This window comes from Chrysemys picta, chromosome 25 (assembly GCF_011386835.1).
Source record: "Chrysemys picta bellii isolate R12L10 chromosome 25, ASM1138683v2, whole genome shotgun sequence".
Classification (NCBI taxonomy): domain Eukaryota; kingdom Metazoa; phylum Chordata; order Testudines; family Emydidae; genus Chrysemys; species Chrysemys picta.
In genome coordinates, this window is record NC_088815.1 from 7,043,941 (window position 1) to 7,059,731 (window position 15,791).

Genomic DNA, 15,791 nt, shown 5'->3' on the forward strand with positions numbered 1-15,791 from the left:
GAAGTGACTTGCCCACTAGGCCACACTGCCTTCCCAGATGGGACCCTCATCTCCGGGGGGAGCTCAGTACAAACAATCTTTAATAAGTGTTCAAAGAGTTACACATTGTAGGAGCTGGCTCAGGCAATCCACAGCAATTAGAGATGGCAAAGCCCTGGTGGGCCACCTTTCCCCCGGCTGGTTTGCGAAATCTCAAGCCAACACAACACACCCGACCCATCTCAGCACACGACCACATGGTTCTCAGGACACGGGACAGATTCTGAGGGCAGCTGTAGCTTTCTGACCCCCCCTCCTCTGCCAGCCACAGAGCTTGAGTCCTGAGTCAATTCCACACCTTGCTGATTGCAAATGCTTTAGTGACATCATCGCGACACTCCTTCACCATGGCAACGAATCCCAACAGCTGCTAGCCCAGAATTGTGCCAACAAATAAATGCAATGGACAAAACAGGGGTGTTGGGCATGCACGAACGTGTGCTCCAGATTCATGGGAGCCTGTGAAATAATAATACCTACCTCTTACGTAGCACTTTCCATCAGTCGATCTCACCTGGCTTTCCAAAGGAGGTCAGCAGCGTTATCCCCATTTTACGGGTGGGGAAACTGAGGCACGAGACCGGGAAGTGACTTAGAATCATCGAATCATAGAATCTCAGGGTTGGAAGGGACCTCAGGAGGTCATCTAGTCCAACCCCCTGCTCAAAGCAGGACCAACCCCAACTAAATCATCCCAGCCAGGGCTTTGTCAGCCTGACCTTAAAAACCTCTAAGGAAGGAGATTCCACCACCTCCCTAGGGAACCCATTCCAGTGCTTCACCACCCTCCTCGTGAAAAAGTTTGCTCAAGGTGGTCCCAGGCTTGTAATCACACTCTCTCTAGAGTCCAGGGTTGACTTCAGTCAGGAATGATGTCAAAAGAGCACAGGAAAACCCTCCCCGATATGCCTTTGGGAATGCAAATCCAATGCATGCCACCCTTAACTGAGACAAGGCCTCCAGGGTGCAATGACATATGTCAGGAAGCGCATGGAGGCGGGTCTAGGGACCCATGGGGCAGAGTGGCTGCAGCCCATGTGTTTGCCTTGCAGCCTGAGAGCAGCTCACTGTTCTGCGGCGACGGGCCAGGGATTTTGTGGCATTAGAGCAGGGGTGCTCAAACTTCATTACACCGCGACCCCCTTCTGACAACAAAAATTACTACACAACCCCAGTAGGGGGGACCGAAGCCCGAGCCCCACCAGGAAGCCCAAGAGCTTCAGCCCCAGCAGGAGGCCTGTAACCTGAGCCCCGCCGCCCAGGCCAGGACTGGGGGCACAAAGGAAGCTTGCAATGCTGCTGCCCGGGACGTGCTTTGCTGTGGTTTAACAGAAAACCTTCCTCAAAGGCTGCATGGTCCAGCAGACAGTGCCTTGGCCCGGGGTCTGTTTCCTGCCCTGCCACTGAGCTGCTGTGTGTCCTAGGGCGAGTCACATCCTCTCTTTCCCCTCTTACCTCTGTGTGTCCCCACCTTGCCGATTTAAATCGTAAGCTCATCAGAGCAGCGCTTGTCTCTTTCACCATGTTTTTTGTACAGCACCTAGCACAGTGGGGCCATAGCTCAGCCACGGCTTCTGGGTGCTGCTGTCATAATATTAACTAACCCTGTCTCCAGAGCGGTCGCCCTTTACAAGCCCTCAACACACTTACAATATTTAAAAGAAATCATCAAAAAGGTCAGTGGTGCTGGTCGCTTGACACCCGTCATTTTCTGCTATAGCTGCAACTGTCTGCGGTGCAGTAGTGACACCTGGTGGTCAGGGGGATCAGCAACGCGCAGGTAGGGTGTCCTGCCGTCTCCTGGTTTTTAAAGGTTGGAGAGAATAATCCATTGTTTTAGGGACTGATTTTTAAAGGCACCTAAGTGCTTTTGAATATCCCACTAGGGGTCTATCTGCATCTTTAGACACCTTTAAAAACTGGCATTGGTGCAGCCCTCTGCCCATATCTCCCTCCAATTGTCAGTCCCAGGGATGAGGATAGTTGGCTACTTTCTCACAACTAGAGGAGTTCTCAGTTGGCTCAAGTGACAGAGACCGGGCCTGGTACTGTCAACAGAGTTAAAGGGAGTGAGATGCCCATGTTTTATGGAAGTCAGGCCCTTATCATAGAATATTAGGGTTGGAAGGAGTCATCTAGTCCAACCCCCTGACAGATTTTTGCCCCAGATCCCTAAATGACCCCCTCAAGGATTGAACTCCCAACCCTGGGTTTAGCAGGTGAATGCTCAAACCACTGAGCTATCCCTCCCTTATTCCCCTGTACCCCTTTGATAATACCAGCTTTGCTGCTAACAGTCCTTCGTTCAATTCCCGCCAATTACCATTTGTACACTTTGTTACAACAGTGTTAATGGTGAATTATCTTTTTGCTCCTTTAAAATAACGCTACCAACATTCAACTGATATCAGTATAAAGCTCTTTGAAAGGATCTCGAAGCAGACACTTTATATTGGGTTCCTTTGGCCCCCAAGGGACTGGTTAATTCAACTTCTAGCTTTATCCTATAGCGATTAGTTAAAAAAATGAACCAGGCACAATGGTTAGGTCAAGTACAAATGGGGTCAGAAAGAAACAGTGAAAAATGAACAACAACAAAAGTCTCATTTCAGATCAGATGGGCAGGGATGGAAGAAAGGCAGAGAATGAAGGCAAACAGGAACCAGAAGGGAATGGAATGTTAACACAGTCAGCCAAACCACCAGGTTGGGGAAATGCATCATCCATTGTGATCAGCGTATCCTGTTGAAACAGCTTCACTGAAGAAGCTGGAATGATGTCATAGTTCTCACTATGACAACAGTGATCAAACCTGTCCTGGAACTAAGCTAACTCCCCTAAAAGCCACTTCCCATTTTACCTTTAGGGAGGTTGTTTCTGCCTCCACTAGAATGTCTTCAGACAGTCCGTGGATAGGTAGCTCAAGACTATCTAGTCCAGACCCCATGACTCCAAGAACGATGAACGAGGAAATGGTGACTTCAAGGTCAATGAATCCACAATCAGGCAGTCTAGGGACAAGGAGCCCCTCTCTAAGATCTGGGGCCCATTCTCCAGATAGGTACCTCAAGGCTAAAGGAGCAGCAGAAGAAAGCAGGTTCACTGGAGAGTGGTCTAGTTCCCCTGCGAAAGACCGCCCTGTTGTGAAGAAGACAGGAGCTGTTGTGATAGAAACAGGTACTGGGAGCTGTAAAGGAGGGTTTGCTGGGCAGCAGAAACCCAAATCCATTGTTGGTACTGTGGTCGGCCATCTTTCGGAGGGGTCAATAAAGTCTGAAAGGACCGGACCAGACACTTTTGTTGGAGAGAGAGCCCGACTGCAACCCAATGCGGAGATCATTTTTCCTGTGAGGAATGGCATCATCATCGATTGGGAGGCAGCAGAAGTCCTCTGGAGACACATGTTCTATCATGACCTTAAAGTTCACCCAGAAGAGCATGCTCTATTGATGTCAGATCCACCCCTCAGCCCTACCACCAACAGAGAGAAGATGGTGGAAGTGGTGTTTGAATCGCTGAACTCTCCTGGTATGTACATTGCTTATCACTCTGTCTTGTCAGTATATGCCCATGGGAATGTCAGTGGCTTGGTGGTAGATACGGGTTACGCAGTGACCCACACTGTACCAGTCCTTGACGGTTATAACTTGCCACATGCCATTGAGAGAATGGATATTGCCGGATCTCACTTGACTTCCTTTCTGCTACAGCTTCTCAGGGACACTGGGCATGCGTTTAATGAGAGGATGATGCATATTGTGGAAGACATCAAGCATAAGTTCTGTTACGTCGCTGCGGACATTGAAAGCGAGTGCAATCTTCCCAAGGAGGAATACATGGTAGATTTCCAGCTGCCGGATGGCCAGATCATCAGCCTAGAGAAAGAGCGATTCCAGTGCCCAGAGAGATTATTCAACCCCCCCAAGATGCCTGGTGTTTCCCTTGTGGGCATCCACACCATGGCCCAGAGAAGCTTAAAAAAAGTCCCCAAAGAAGCCAGGAGAGATATGTACCAAAATGTACTTCTCTGTGGAGGTTCCTCTCTCTTTGAGGGGCTGGAGAAGAGGTTTACCAGTGAGCTCCTTCAGAAAGTGCCAGTTAACACCAAGCTGAGAGTTTCCTCCATCCCGCTGAGGAATTATGCTGCTTGGACTGGAGGCTCTGTCCTGGCTTCCTTGAAGAACTTCCAGTCGTGTTGGATTCGAAAGGAGCAGTACACAGAGCATGGGCCGTACATTGTCCATCGGAGGTGCTACTGAGTTAAACTAAAGGCACACGAGCCATCAGGAGAAGTGAGTTTGCACCGAAATTGTAATTTGCTCGTGGTTCCTGGTTGGGCAATGGACAGTCATATCATTAATAAATGTCTTCGCCTTATGCGGCACCATCCATTCAAGGATCTCAGGACACTCCAGGCTGGAATTTTCAGAGGAGCCTTAACAAGTTTGGGAGCCCAAATCTCATTGAATTCCAGTAGCAAATATGGGCTCGATGGCAGGGCAAGCGTCCCCTCGACACACAGCACCCCACCACGCCCTAGGCCTTAGCCTTGCTCTGGAAAGAGCTCCCCTTTACAGAGGTGAAAGGTGCTCCATCTCCCTGGTTCCTTGGCCTCTCTGCTAAGGCTGCCAACAAGGAGGGGCAGTTCTTCCCAATGGAGATGGGAGAGTGTGCGAGATATGGGTGCTTGTCTGGCCCAGGTGGAGACCCAGCACCTTGTTTCAGGTGGGGCCGCTGAATGGATGTCAGATAAGAATGACTTTCAGGTGCTGAGGCTGAATTGGAACTGGCACCCTCAGAAGGGGAACAGCCTCATATTCCAGTCCCAGACCCCCTGAATCAGCCAGTCCCCTGCCCTGGGGCTAGATTGGACCCAGTACCTCTGAAAGCAGAAACGTCTCTCATATCCCCTTCCCTATGCACTGAGTCAGCAGCCCCTCTGACCAGATGCTAGATAAGAACTAAAACCTTCTACAAGGGAAAGGCCCCATATCCCAGTCCCCGAGCCAGCCAGTCCCACAAGCAAACTGCCTGCCACTTGCTGGCCCTGAAGTCATCGCTGTCTCATTCATGCCATGCTGCCATCTCCTGGCAAACTCTGCCCCTAATGTACATGGTGCATTATTTCCCCCCTCTGTCTCTGGCTATCACCCCTATTCCCCACTCCCCCGGCACATCCTGGTGGGTTATGCAGGCTGCTGTATGATACCTATCTCCCCCTGCCCTTCCCGTCCCAAACCCCTGTGTGGTCTCTGGAGTAGCTACACAAAGAGATAACCATGACCATCTCTGCTCCCCCAGCATCTCTCCAGCCCCACAGGCTTTGCAAACTGTGATAGCTTCCCTCACCTATTGGAATGCAGCTGCAACTGGGGTGGGACAGGCTGGCGGTTTAACAGCAGTGCGACACAACAGTTTGGGACAGGAAGTGAACAGGAATCCGCTCACTAGCTGACACAGCAGCCGGGGAGGGATTAAATAACAATGCTGAGCTCTTACATAGCTCTTTCCATCCATACATCTCAAAGCACTGTACACGGGCAGCATTATCCCCATAGGACATAAACAGAGGTTACAGAGAAGGGAAAGGACTTCCGCTCGGTCACCCAGCAGCAGACCCAGGAATGCAACCCAGTATCCAGAACCCGAGGGCAGCATCCCCATCCAAGGGGAATTTAGCTGGGATTTAGCTGTGATCCCGCAGTTAACATCCTGAGCCTGGGCACACAGTTCCGGGCTGGTTTGGGTTCCATGGAGCGTGCCCTGCTTGGGCAGACCAATGCTGCCCTCTATTCCCCAGCTAAGAGAGGAACGGGGCATTCCTTTGCCTTAGAGCCCAGGGCTAGTGTCTGCACTCAGGCTGCGGATTAGTGGATTCATCTGCTGTCCCAAGGCCCCAGAGGAAGCAGCAAAGGCTTCCCAGGCTATTGAGGTGGTTTGGCTATGCCTGCTTGGCACGATCTCCTGGGAAGTGACCCTCTTCTTGGTGTCTCCACAGCCCCACTAGCACCTTCCTGCCGTCCTAGCTGCTCCAAAGTGAACAACATTCAAACCCCATTTCTAGCCTCACTGGATAAAAGCTCAGAGCTGGGCAGCTCCTCCGCCCAGCCCAGTGCCGGATCTCCCCCAACACCTAGACCTCACTGGTGCCACCTCCATGGAGCAGGTGTCATGCATGGCCCTGGGGGTGTCATGGGCTCAGGCTTCGAGGGTCAGCAGTGAGCTCCCAGATAGGGCAGGGAGCTGCTCAGCTCTGCCCCCGAGCCCCATTGCAGTTAGCTCACTCGCCTTCCCCAGCCTCTGCCAAGGCTCCCCCAGCTGAGATCATATGCCTGGGAAGCCAGGAGCCCCGCAGCCTACTCACTGCCTCACTGGCAAGGAATTACCACAGGCGTCCCTCTCTGAGAGGGAGACAAAGGGCGGATGGCACTGGTGTTATTTCTACAGACACAGGCTAAATTGGCCACCACCCAAGCACTAGCCTACAGCTGAGCTATGGACCAGCCTATATATAGGGAATCCCCGCCCACTCCCAAGTGGCCTGGAGGCGGAGCTTAATGGCAGCAAGCAAGAGAGAAAACCTGGCAAAGGATCCCAGCGGGAACAAGGGGCCTGGTTTTGCCTCTCCTGCCAGCCAGTTCTGGGGCCCAGAGAGCCCAGGGACCTTCCCCTTCCTGCCCCTCCCCAGGGGAAGGCCCCAGCTGCCCCCCCACTCCCTTCTCGGGGCTTGTTCATCCATGATGCTTCCATCGCCGTATGCAGGATCCATCCAGTGAGCACCTGTGGGGTTGGAGCCTGTCCATTTCCCTTGAGAGCGGAGCCGGGGGCTTTCTAACCCTCTGCTGCCCATGGAGATCGTGTCTCTGAGCCCCACGGATCAGCAACCTCTCCCACCTCCCAGCCTGAGGGGAACGCAGAGTTGAGGGGGAAAAACACACCCCCCAGGGGCAATGGAAGGAGCCAGGATTGGGGGCCACATGGACCCCTGGATTGTGGAGCAAGGGAAGTTCTGTCCGCTCCCGCGTTTGTCATTTCCAGCTCAGAAAAGAGGGTTAAAAACCACGGTTGCCACCTCCCTCCCACTGGAGCTGAGTGGGAGAGTCCTCACCTCAGCAGGGGCAGCTGGGGGAATCGGGGGGCTGGGAACAGGGAAAGGGGGGGAAAGAGCCAGCCAGACTCCTCCCCCCACAACTCCTGCAGAGTTGGAGTCAGGGGCTCTGTCGGTCTCAAATCCACCCCTCCAGGACCCTCCGGGACCTCACAAGGGGGTTTGCAGCTACCAGGGATAAGAAGCCCCTGGCCCTCCCTCCTAGGCCACCCCTTGCACACCTATGCCCTCCTGCATCCCGTCCCTTCAACCCTGAGGCCAATGCTTCCCTTTTCCATCTCAGCCTTTGCCTCGTGTGTCCCCCGCCTGTCCCCTTCTTCTTCTGACCCCAGTTCCTTGTCAGCCCCAGCAGGCTGGCGGGAAGAGCCTGGTTTGGGGTCTAGGGATCATGAGGTCCAGTGTGTCGGAGGGGGGAGGGAGGATTGCACACACTCGGTGCAGCTGCTGGAGAGGGCAGCGTGACAGTTGTGTAAACAGGTTTCACCTTGGCCTTTCCGGACAGCTGGCTGCTTGCTTTTGCAAGCGTCATGTTCTTTTAACATAATCTGTGTGCGCGTAATGCACAGCGTGTCTATCGGCACCCACAGATACTCCCCTATGCAGACCTCTCCTGCAGACACATGCCACACGCATGGACAGGCATGCACAGACACACACACACACAGACACACACACACAGTTCTCTCACTGCAAATGGGGGGGCGAAAGCGGAAGGAGAATGTCTCAAAACGTCCCAAACTCGATGGCAAATCTTGGCCAAAGGAACCCCCCCGGGCTATTCCCGCCCAAGTTGCTGAGCTGGTGTGACCTCTCGCTGCTGTGACTTTTGGGGGACAGTTTTTCCAAAACCCCCCGTGACCTCCCCTGCACCCTATCCCAGCATGCTTGCTTGCTTGGGTGGTGGTTATATTTGGGTTGGCGGAGGCTCGTAACGCCCAGCTGAGTGGGGAGGTGCGGTGAGCCGCAAGGATCCCGCGGGAAGCTTCTGATGAGCGAAGTGAACTGGTTGCCCATGGGATCCGGCCTCTCGGGCTCTCAGATTGAGTCAACCTAGCATCTTTTCATTTCCCCTGAAACTTTCCAGAGGAAACAAGTTCTTATTTCTCTAGAAATCTAATCCCCAGGTGACAGGCGAGAGAGAGCAGGCGGGTTTGTAGCTCTTGTGAAAGGACGACACCCACATCACCAAGCTCATCTTGGAACAAATGCAGCTGCCTCCTCTCCCCCCCCCCACTTCTCAGGTCAGTCTCCACTGCTGAGTTAGCTACACTCGCTCAAGAGAGAGCGGCCCCGCTGTGAAGTAACCCTCGAGCTGCTGGGTCCACACGGGCCCTGCTGGGTCCACACGGGCCCTGCACTCACTCCTACGTGGTACTCAGACTGCAGGGGAGGGGGAGCACATCCCAGGCGCCCCTTGGAATGCAGTAAGCCGGGCAGCTCTACCAAGTTTTTCCCTGTGAATTGTGGGAGATCTTGTCTGTCTTTTCCAGGCACCGGCTGGGGGGAATGGGGGTAAGGGAGATTGAGGGCTGGCCTCAAACCTGTGTCCACCCTGCAGCGTGGTTATGGGAGCAGCTGATGAGATGTGCTCCCTGGCGTTTCAGCCTATACCCTCTCTCGGGCCAGCCAGGTTGAGTTAAGGGCACGACCGCGCTGGAGTTAAGAGTTGTGTGTGGACGGGTTAACTTTGCAGCCCTTGGACTGGATGCTGCTGTTCCATCCACGAGGGGCTGGCCCCGGCCCGTTTGCTGAGAGGTTCCAGAAGGCCAGCCCTTCTCAAAACCGGATCTTCTGTGAATGGCAGAGTCTGGCTGCTCTTCAAGCGATACACACCCCAACGACAGAGGCAAAACACCAGGGGTGGCAAAAGTGCACCCAAAAGACCAAGCGGCCTAAATGTGGCCGCCCGCTGCCTGGGCCAGAAGGGCAGGACACAGCTAATTGGCTGCAGGCTTTTATGGCCGGCAAGCTCCCAAACCAAGTGACTGCTACCAAAATGTCAAGCAACTTGGCTCCCCCTAGTGGTCATTTTCTATTTGTAATTTTGTTCTTTCTATTAAATCGGCAAAAAGAACAGGAGTCCTTGTGGCACCTTAGAGACTAACAAATTTATTAGAGCATAAGTTTATAAGCTTATGCTTATGCTCTAATAAATGTGTTAGTCTCTAAGGTGCCACAAGGACTCCTGTTCTTTTTGCGGATACAGACTAACACGGCTGCTACTCTGAAACCTATTAAATCAGGTGGCCCCCAGCAAGGATGTGGGGTTTACATGCTTGGGGATGGGGGTGGGGTGCTCCCTGACTCCCCAGGGATAAAGAAAAGCTGAAATGGGGGTAGGTGTCACCATGTGGGGCCACCCTAAACCCCCAAATTCTTTGGCCAGTGGTGTTTTCCCCTCCCTGTTGAGTAGCCAGAGCCCCACACGAGCTGGGATTTCCAACGGCCTGGAGCTGCTCTGTCTCCCAGTGAACTGTGCTTTACCTCGGGGGACTGGAATACGGACCAAACGCCTGAGTCTCTTCGAGAGAGCGACTTGCAGGAGGCAGGCGGGACTGGGCCCCGCAGCTGGGAGGATGCAATTATTCACAGATGGGTCACAGCACCACGTAGTGCTGCATGATATGCCCTGAAGGAATCAGAGTCCAGCATGGCCAAAACAACGCCGGGGTGTGGTCCGACCCCCGGGGCTGCTCCAGGAGCTTCAGAGAGGCACAGGAGCAAGCAGAAACACGCCTTCTGTGTCCCAGGGGGTACTCGCAGAGAATGCAATGGGGCCTGAGGCGGGAGGAACACTCCCGACATCCAGCCCAGCTCACAAGCTGATCCTAAAGGCTTTAACAGTAAAAATAACAAGCCCTGCAGAGGAGACAATGTGGTCTAGTGGACAGGACCCACATGCAAAGGGCCAGGGTGCTGGGCCTGGCTCTGGCACGTGCCTGCTGGGTGTCTTTGGGCAAGGATCGGTGCCTCAGTTTCCCCATCTGTGAAATAGAGATTCTGATATAACCTCCCCGTGAGGTCACCATGGGGGAGAGGCACCAACAGAAAAGGGGAAGCTGGTGCCCTCTGCTCTCTCCCTGACTCACACAATCCCCCAGTGGTCACCCATTGAGTCAGTGTGAATGGCTTATCTGCCCTGTGGGGGAGTGGCTGTTTTCTGGTTGGCTGGCCTATCCCCTGTACAAAAGAGGGAGCAAGTTTTACTCCTTCCAAGTTAGAATTGGCTGTGGAGTGTCTTGGGCCAGTTAAAAAAAAAAAAAAAAAGGCAGCAAGAGATGTTTCAAACTGGCTGCGTCAACACTTCGGTATCAGCTGTGGTCTTGGAAGTGGTTATTCACTCCTGCAGGTTTGCTTTCATGAACATGCTTACCAGCAAAAACTCCTTAACCCAAACGCTCATAGAAAAGTCTTTTAGCAAGCTACTTTTCTGCTCCTGCCGTTAAGCCCTGGAAGGCAATTAATTGATCTTTGACTATTAGCGGTGAATATGCCCAATGGCCTATGATGGGATGTTAGATGGGGTGGGATCTGAGTTACTACAGAGAATTCTTTCCTGGGTGTCTGGCTGGTGAGCCTTGCCCACATGCTCAGGTTTAACTGATCGCCATATTTGGGGTCGGGAAGGAATTTTCCTCCAGGGCAGATTGGCAGAGGCCCTGGAGGTTTTTCACCTTCCTCTGCAGCGTGGGGCACGGGTCACGTGCTGGAGGATTCTCTGCACCTTGAGGTCTTTAAACCACGATTTGAGGACTTCAACAGCTCAGGGTTTGTTACAGGAGTGGGTGGGTGAGATTCTGTGGCCTGCATTGTGCAGGAGGTCAGACTGGACCAGGGTGGGCAAACTTTTTGGCCCAAGGGCCCCATTGGGGGTGCGAAACTATATGGAGGGCCAGGGAGGAAAGGCTGTGCCTCCCCAAACAGCCTGGCCCCTGCCCCCTATCCACCTCCTCCCACTTCCCGCCCCCTGACTGCCCCCCTCAGAGCTCCCAACCCAATCGGAACCCCCCCTCCTCCTTATCCCCTGACCAGCTCCTCCCGAGACCCCCCCGCCCCTAACCGCCCCCTGGGATCCCACCCCCATCCAACCCCCCCTGCTCCCTGTCCCCTGACTGCCCTAACCCCTATCCACACCTCCGCCCCCTGACTGCCCCCCTGAGACTCACCCCCCCCATCCAATGGCCCTCTGCTCCTCGTCCCCTGACTACTCCCTCCCGGGACCCCCCACCCTTAACTGCCTCCCGGGATCCCACCCCGTTATCCAACCCCCCCTGCTCCCTGTCCCCTGACTGCCCCAATCCCTATCCACACCCCCACCCCCTGACAGGCCCCCCGGGACTCCCACTCCCAACCCTCCCTGTTCCCCATCCCCTGACCACCTCCCCAGAACCTCCGCCCCATCCAACTGCCCCCTCCTCCCTGACTGCCCCCCAGAACCCCCCACTCCCTTACCCAACCCCCCCGCTCCCCGCCCCCTTACCAGCAGCAGGAGCTCGCAGCTGCGCCACCCGGCCAGAGCCAGCTGCGCTCCCCACGCTGCCCAGCGGGAGCGGCCAGCCAGAGTGCGGCCCGCGTGGCGGCGTGGCTGTGGGGAAGGGGGGATAGTGGGGAAGGGGCCGGGGACTAGGCTCCCCGGCCGGGAGCTCAGGGGCTGGCCAGGACGGTCCTGTGGGCCAGATGTGGCCCATGGGCCATAGTTTGCCCACGTCTGGGCTAGACGATCATAATGGTCCCTTCTGACCTTAAAGTCTATGATTCTATGATTCCTAGAAGTGCAAGATTAGGTCATTGCTGGAGTGGTTTGATGTAGTGTTTTTAATCTTTCTCTGAACCCTGTACCGTTGAGCTTGTTGTAACTAAAGCCCCTGGCTTTACAGGGCAGAAATGATAGAATAAGAAAAAAGATTTTTAAAAAATCTCCTAAATACTCTGGTTGAGATTTGCTAAGCTGCCTAAGAGATATGGACGCTCGTTTCCCATTAGAAAGGAATGGGAATTGGGTCTCCAAATGCCAGAAATGACTTTGAAAATCCTCCCCCACTACAATAATACTACTAATCCCTAGTGCTTAAATAGACTTTTCATCAGTAGATCTCAAAGCGCTTTACAAAGGAGGTCAAGCTAATCATTTTGCAGATGGGGAAACTGAGGCATGAAGCGAGGCAGCCCCAGAAATAGGACCCAGTTCTCCCCGTCTGGTGAGCTACCACTCCCTTGGTAATAGAGGTAGCACCTACAGAATGCAGGATATTCATCAGGGTTGATCTGCAGAGCACACTCAGTGCCAGACAAGCCTGCAATCATGCCAATAAAAGATTTTAGCATACAGCCTCACATGGCGTGTGTGTGGATGTGTCTGTCTGTCTGTCTGCCGGTAAGTGCTCTGAAGAAAATGTCTCTCAATGTGTCTCTCAAAGAAATGAGAAGGCTGGAGGACACAGAATAGAGAGAGTTTGAGGTTAGTCAAAGTCCTGTGGTAACCTAATGGAAAGTATTTCTCTACTGTAATCTTGTTTTGATGCCATCAGCAGGCATCTTCTGCTGCCTAGGACAGAGGTGACAAACGTGGGATGTGTGAACGGATGATACTACACTGGAAAGGTGACGCCTACTCGAGGTCTTGCAATGATGCTCATTGGCCTTCGTATTTGACAGGGGGTGGGCCAGGAAAGTGGAAAATATTAAGGAGAATTAATCTTTAAAAAAAAAAAACCCCAACTGCACCATTAAACCCATCAGCAAATGTTATTCAAAAGCAAAGGTATTTGCTCTCTCTGCCTCCTCTATACCCTGAGGGCAAGACATTCACATTCAGACACAACCATTTGGCTCCATTCCCTTCTCCTCCCATCATGTCTTCCCCAACCTGGCCTGCTCTCTCACAAGCTTTCGCTATCGGACTAGTGCTTTGATCTCCACACAGCCAGCAAGGGGACACGTGTCGCCCAGACCCGGCCACTCTCTGTCCCTCTGCAGATCAGAGGGCCTTTCGGGGTGGGGTAGCGGAAAGGGGGCAACTGCCACATCATGGGGCATGATCCAGGCACAGAGGGGGTCTTTGGCCTCCAGATCAGGGGGCTCTGGTCAGGCCGGTTGTCTCTAACTTGATCCCACAATGGCCTTTTGCACCATCCCTTGTCCGGCACTAATGGCCCATTCAAACCTTTTGTTTGACAGGCAGAGCTGTCTAGGCCTGCCCTGCCCTCTAACCACACAGAGTGACGTGAGAGGCGGAGGTGTCTCTGGGCCTGCCAGGATGCTGCATGACTTCTTCTGGGGGCAAAATAGTCTCCCAGCTACACAGATCACTTCCTGTGCTGCCCTGCCACAGGCAGGCTAAAAATAACGGAGACGAGCTCTGTAACGTGGGAACTCTCAGCGAGATCAGTCGCTGCACAGGAGGGGGGAAATTGTAGCTCTCTATTTTCCAGAGAGCTACATGTGGTAACCGAAGCCTTCCCATTGACCAAGCTCTTCAGAACTGCCCTGGAAAGCCAGAGAGGCTGCAAAGAGTTACTTCAGATGGGAGAAAGACGGCTCAGTCCTGAAACGTATTTCAATGCCACAAAGCCGCTATGCTCCTCCCTCGCGCCGAGCCCAAAGTCCCCCCTCCATTACATTTAGCGGCCTTGATTCTCCATTGCCCAGCACCGGGGGGGTCGTCATTTACACCAGTGCAAAGTGGTGAAAGGGATCATCATCGACTGGCAGCTCTGGAAACACCCTCCCTCCAGCCACAGAGCAGGGAGCTGCATGACCCTACGGCTGCCCCGGAGGAGATTTCAGCTTCTATGACCCATGCAATCCTGGCACCTCTTAGTCATAACCAATGAGAAGGTCCAATTCCTCCCAACTGCGGCTTGGACATCGGCCCCCTAGAAAAGAGACTGGCCCCCCCAATTCCCTTCACGGGGGCTACGGAGTAGTTGCTCATCTAGCCGTAGTGGTGAGGGGCTGTACTATAGTGAGGGTACACAGAGGTCTTCCGGGGGGACATCAACTCATCTAGATATTTGCCTCATTTTAAACAAGCTACATAAAAAGCACTAGCGAAGTCCGTACAAACTAAAATTTCATCCAGACAATACGACTTGTTTATACTGCTCTATATACTGTCCACTGAAATGTAAGTACAACATTTATCTTCCGCCTGATTTATTTTATAACTATGTGGTAAAAGTTCGCCATTTTCTCAGGAACAGTGCGCTGCGATACTTGTGTATTTTTATATTGGATTTTGTAAGCAAGTAATTTTTAAATGAGGTGAAACTTGGGGGTACACAAGACCAGGGCCGGCTCCAGGCACCAGCTTAACAAGCAGGTGCTTGGGGCGGCCAAGGGAGAGGGGCGGCACCTGCGGCTATTCGGGGGCGGCAGGTCCCTCACTCCCTCTGGGAGCGAAGGACCTGCCGCTGAACTGCCAATCGCGGCTTTTTTTTTTTTTTTGCTTGGGGTGGCAGAAATGCTGGAGCCGGCCCTGCACAAGACGAATCAGTCTTCTGAAAGGGGTACAGGAGTCTGGAAAGGTTGAGAGCCACTGTTATAGAGAACTCAGGGTCCTGGGTGCTGAAGAGCTGCAGAAAGGGGGTAGTTACATAAGAAATTGGGGGGGGGAGTGGGTAAAGACTTGGGCAATTGGCCCTTTGTCAGTAGAAGCCACCGTTGTAGCAATTTCTCTGCTCTAATTCAAACAGAAATTAATGCAGGGGGGAAATCCCCTGGTCTGTGTTATACAGGAGGGGACACTAGATGATCAGAGTGATCCTTTGGCCTTCTAGAGGTGAGAATCACTTTGTGACTCCGACCCTGCCGGGCCCTGAAGCCTGGACTCCAGCCCCAGCCTGGAAGTTTACACAGCAATGAAACAGCCCCACAGCCTGACTGCCCTGTGCCTGAGTCATCCGTTGCGGATTGTTCTTCGCTGTGTAGACATACCCTCCTGGGCCCTTGCTCCAGTCCTCTCCCACAGTGTCTAGCTGGCCACGGGGAGGGGACAGGCAGCCATGGGAGATGATCACCCTGTTTACAGCTGGACTCCGGAAGCTACATGGAGAGATTAAAGCGGGTTGAAAAAAGGGTTATGTATGTTTCACGGCCCCTCACCATCTCTGAGGCCTTTACCCTCACCCCACTGTAACAAGGTTGAGCACTCACCGCCGCGGCGCCTCCTGCTGGTCGTCTGGGAATGAGCTCAATTCCAGCACTCGGAGCGCCTCCTGCTGGCCGGCGTCTCTCCTGCCTCAGGCCCCCGTGTCCCTCCCTCACAGCAGTGCCCCCACACTCTGGGTCTCCCTTCCCAGGGAAACCCCCTCCCCCTATGCCCACCTTGCCTCAGTGGCTACTGCCAGTCATCATCTAGCCCCCCGTTCTCTGGGGCAGACGCAGTCTGTCATGGCCACTTATCATTGGCAAGGGGGTCGGAGCAGCTGCCTCTGCCTATCCCCAGGCTGCACCTCTGCAGCCCCAGTACCTCCTTAGGCCTTAACAAGGCCTCAGTCTGGGGAGTCGCCAGGCTGGAGCTCCCCAGCTCCTCCTGCCCTTCCCCAGTACTGCTCTGCTTCAGGTACCCTGCACACCAAGGCAGCTAGGTCCAGCCCACTCCCTTAGCCCTTAAATCAAGGCCAGCTGTGGCCTGATTGGGTGT

The 15,791-nt window shown here is 53.7% G+C and overlaps 1 protein-coding gene across 1 annotated transcript; it reads left to right on the forward strand.

Annotated features, from left to right (window-relative positions):
- Positions 1–2,918: 2,918 nt before the first annotated feature.
- ACTL9 (actin like 9) lies at positions 2,919–4,298 on the forward strand. The gene has a single exon (XM_005281278.3). The coding sequence runs from the start codon at positions 2,931–2,933 to the stop codon at positions 4,296–4,298; it is 1,368 nt and encodes a 455-aa protein (XP_005281335.3). The 5' UTR covers positions 2,919–2,930.
- Positions 4,299–15,791: the final 11,493 nt, after the last annotated feature.

Excerpts from the sequence above, each read along its gene's own strand:
- ACTL9 (XM_005281278.3), top strand. The coding sequence starts at position 2,931 with ATGTCTTCAGACAGTCCGTGGATAGGTAGCTCAAGACTATCTAGTCCA.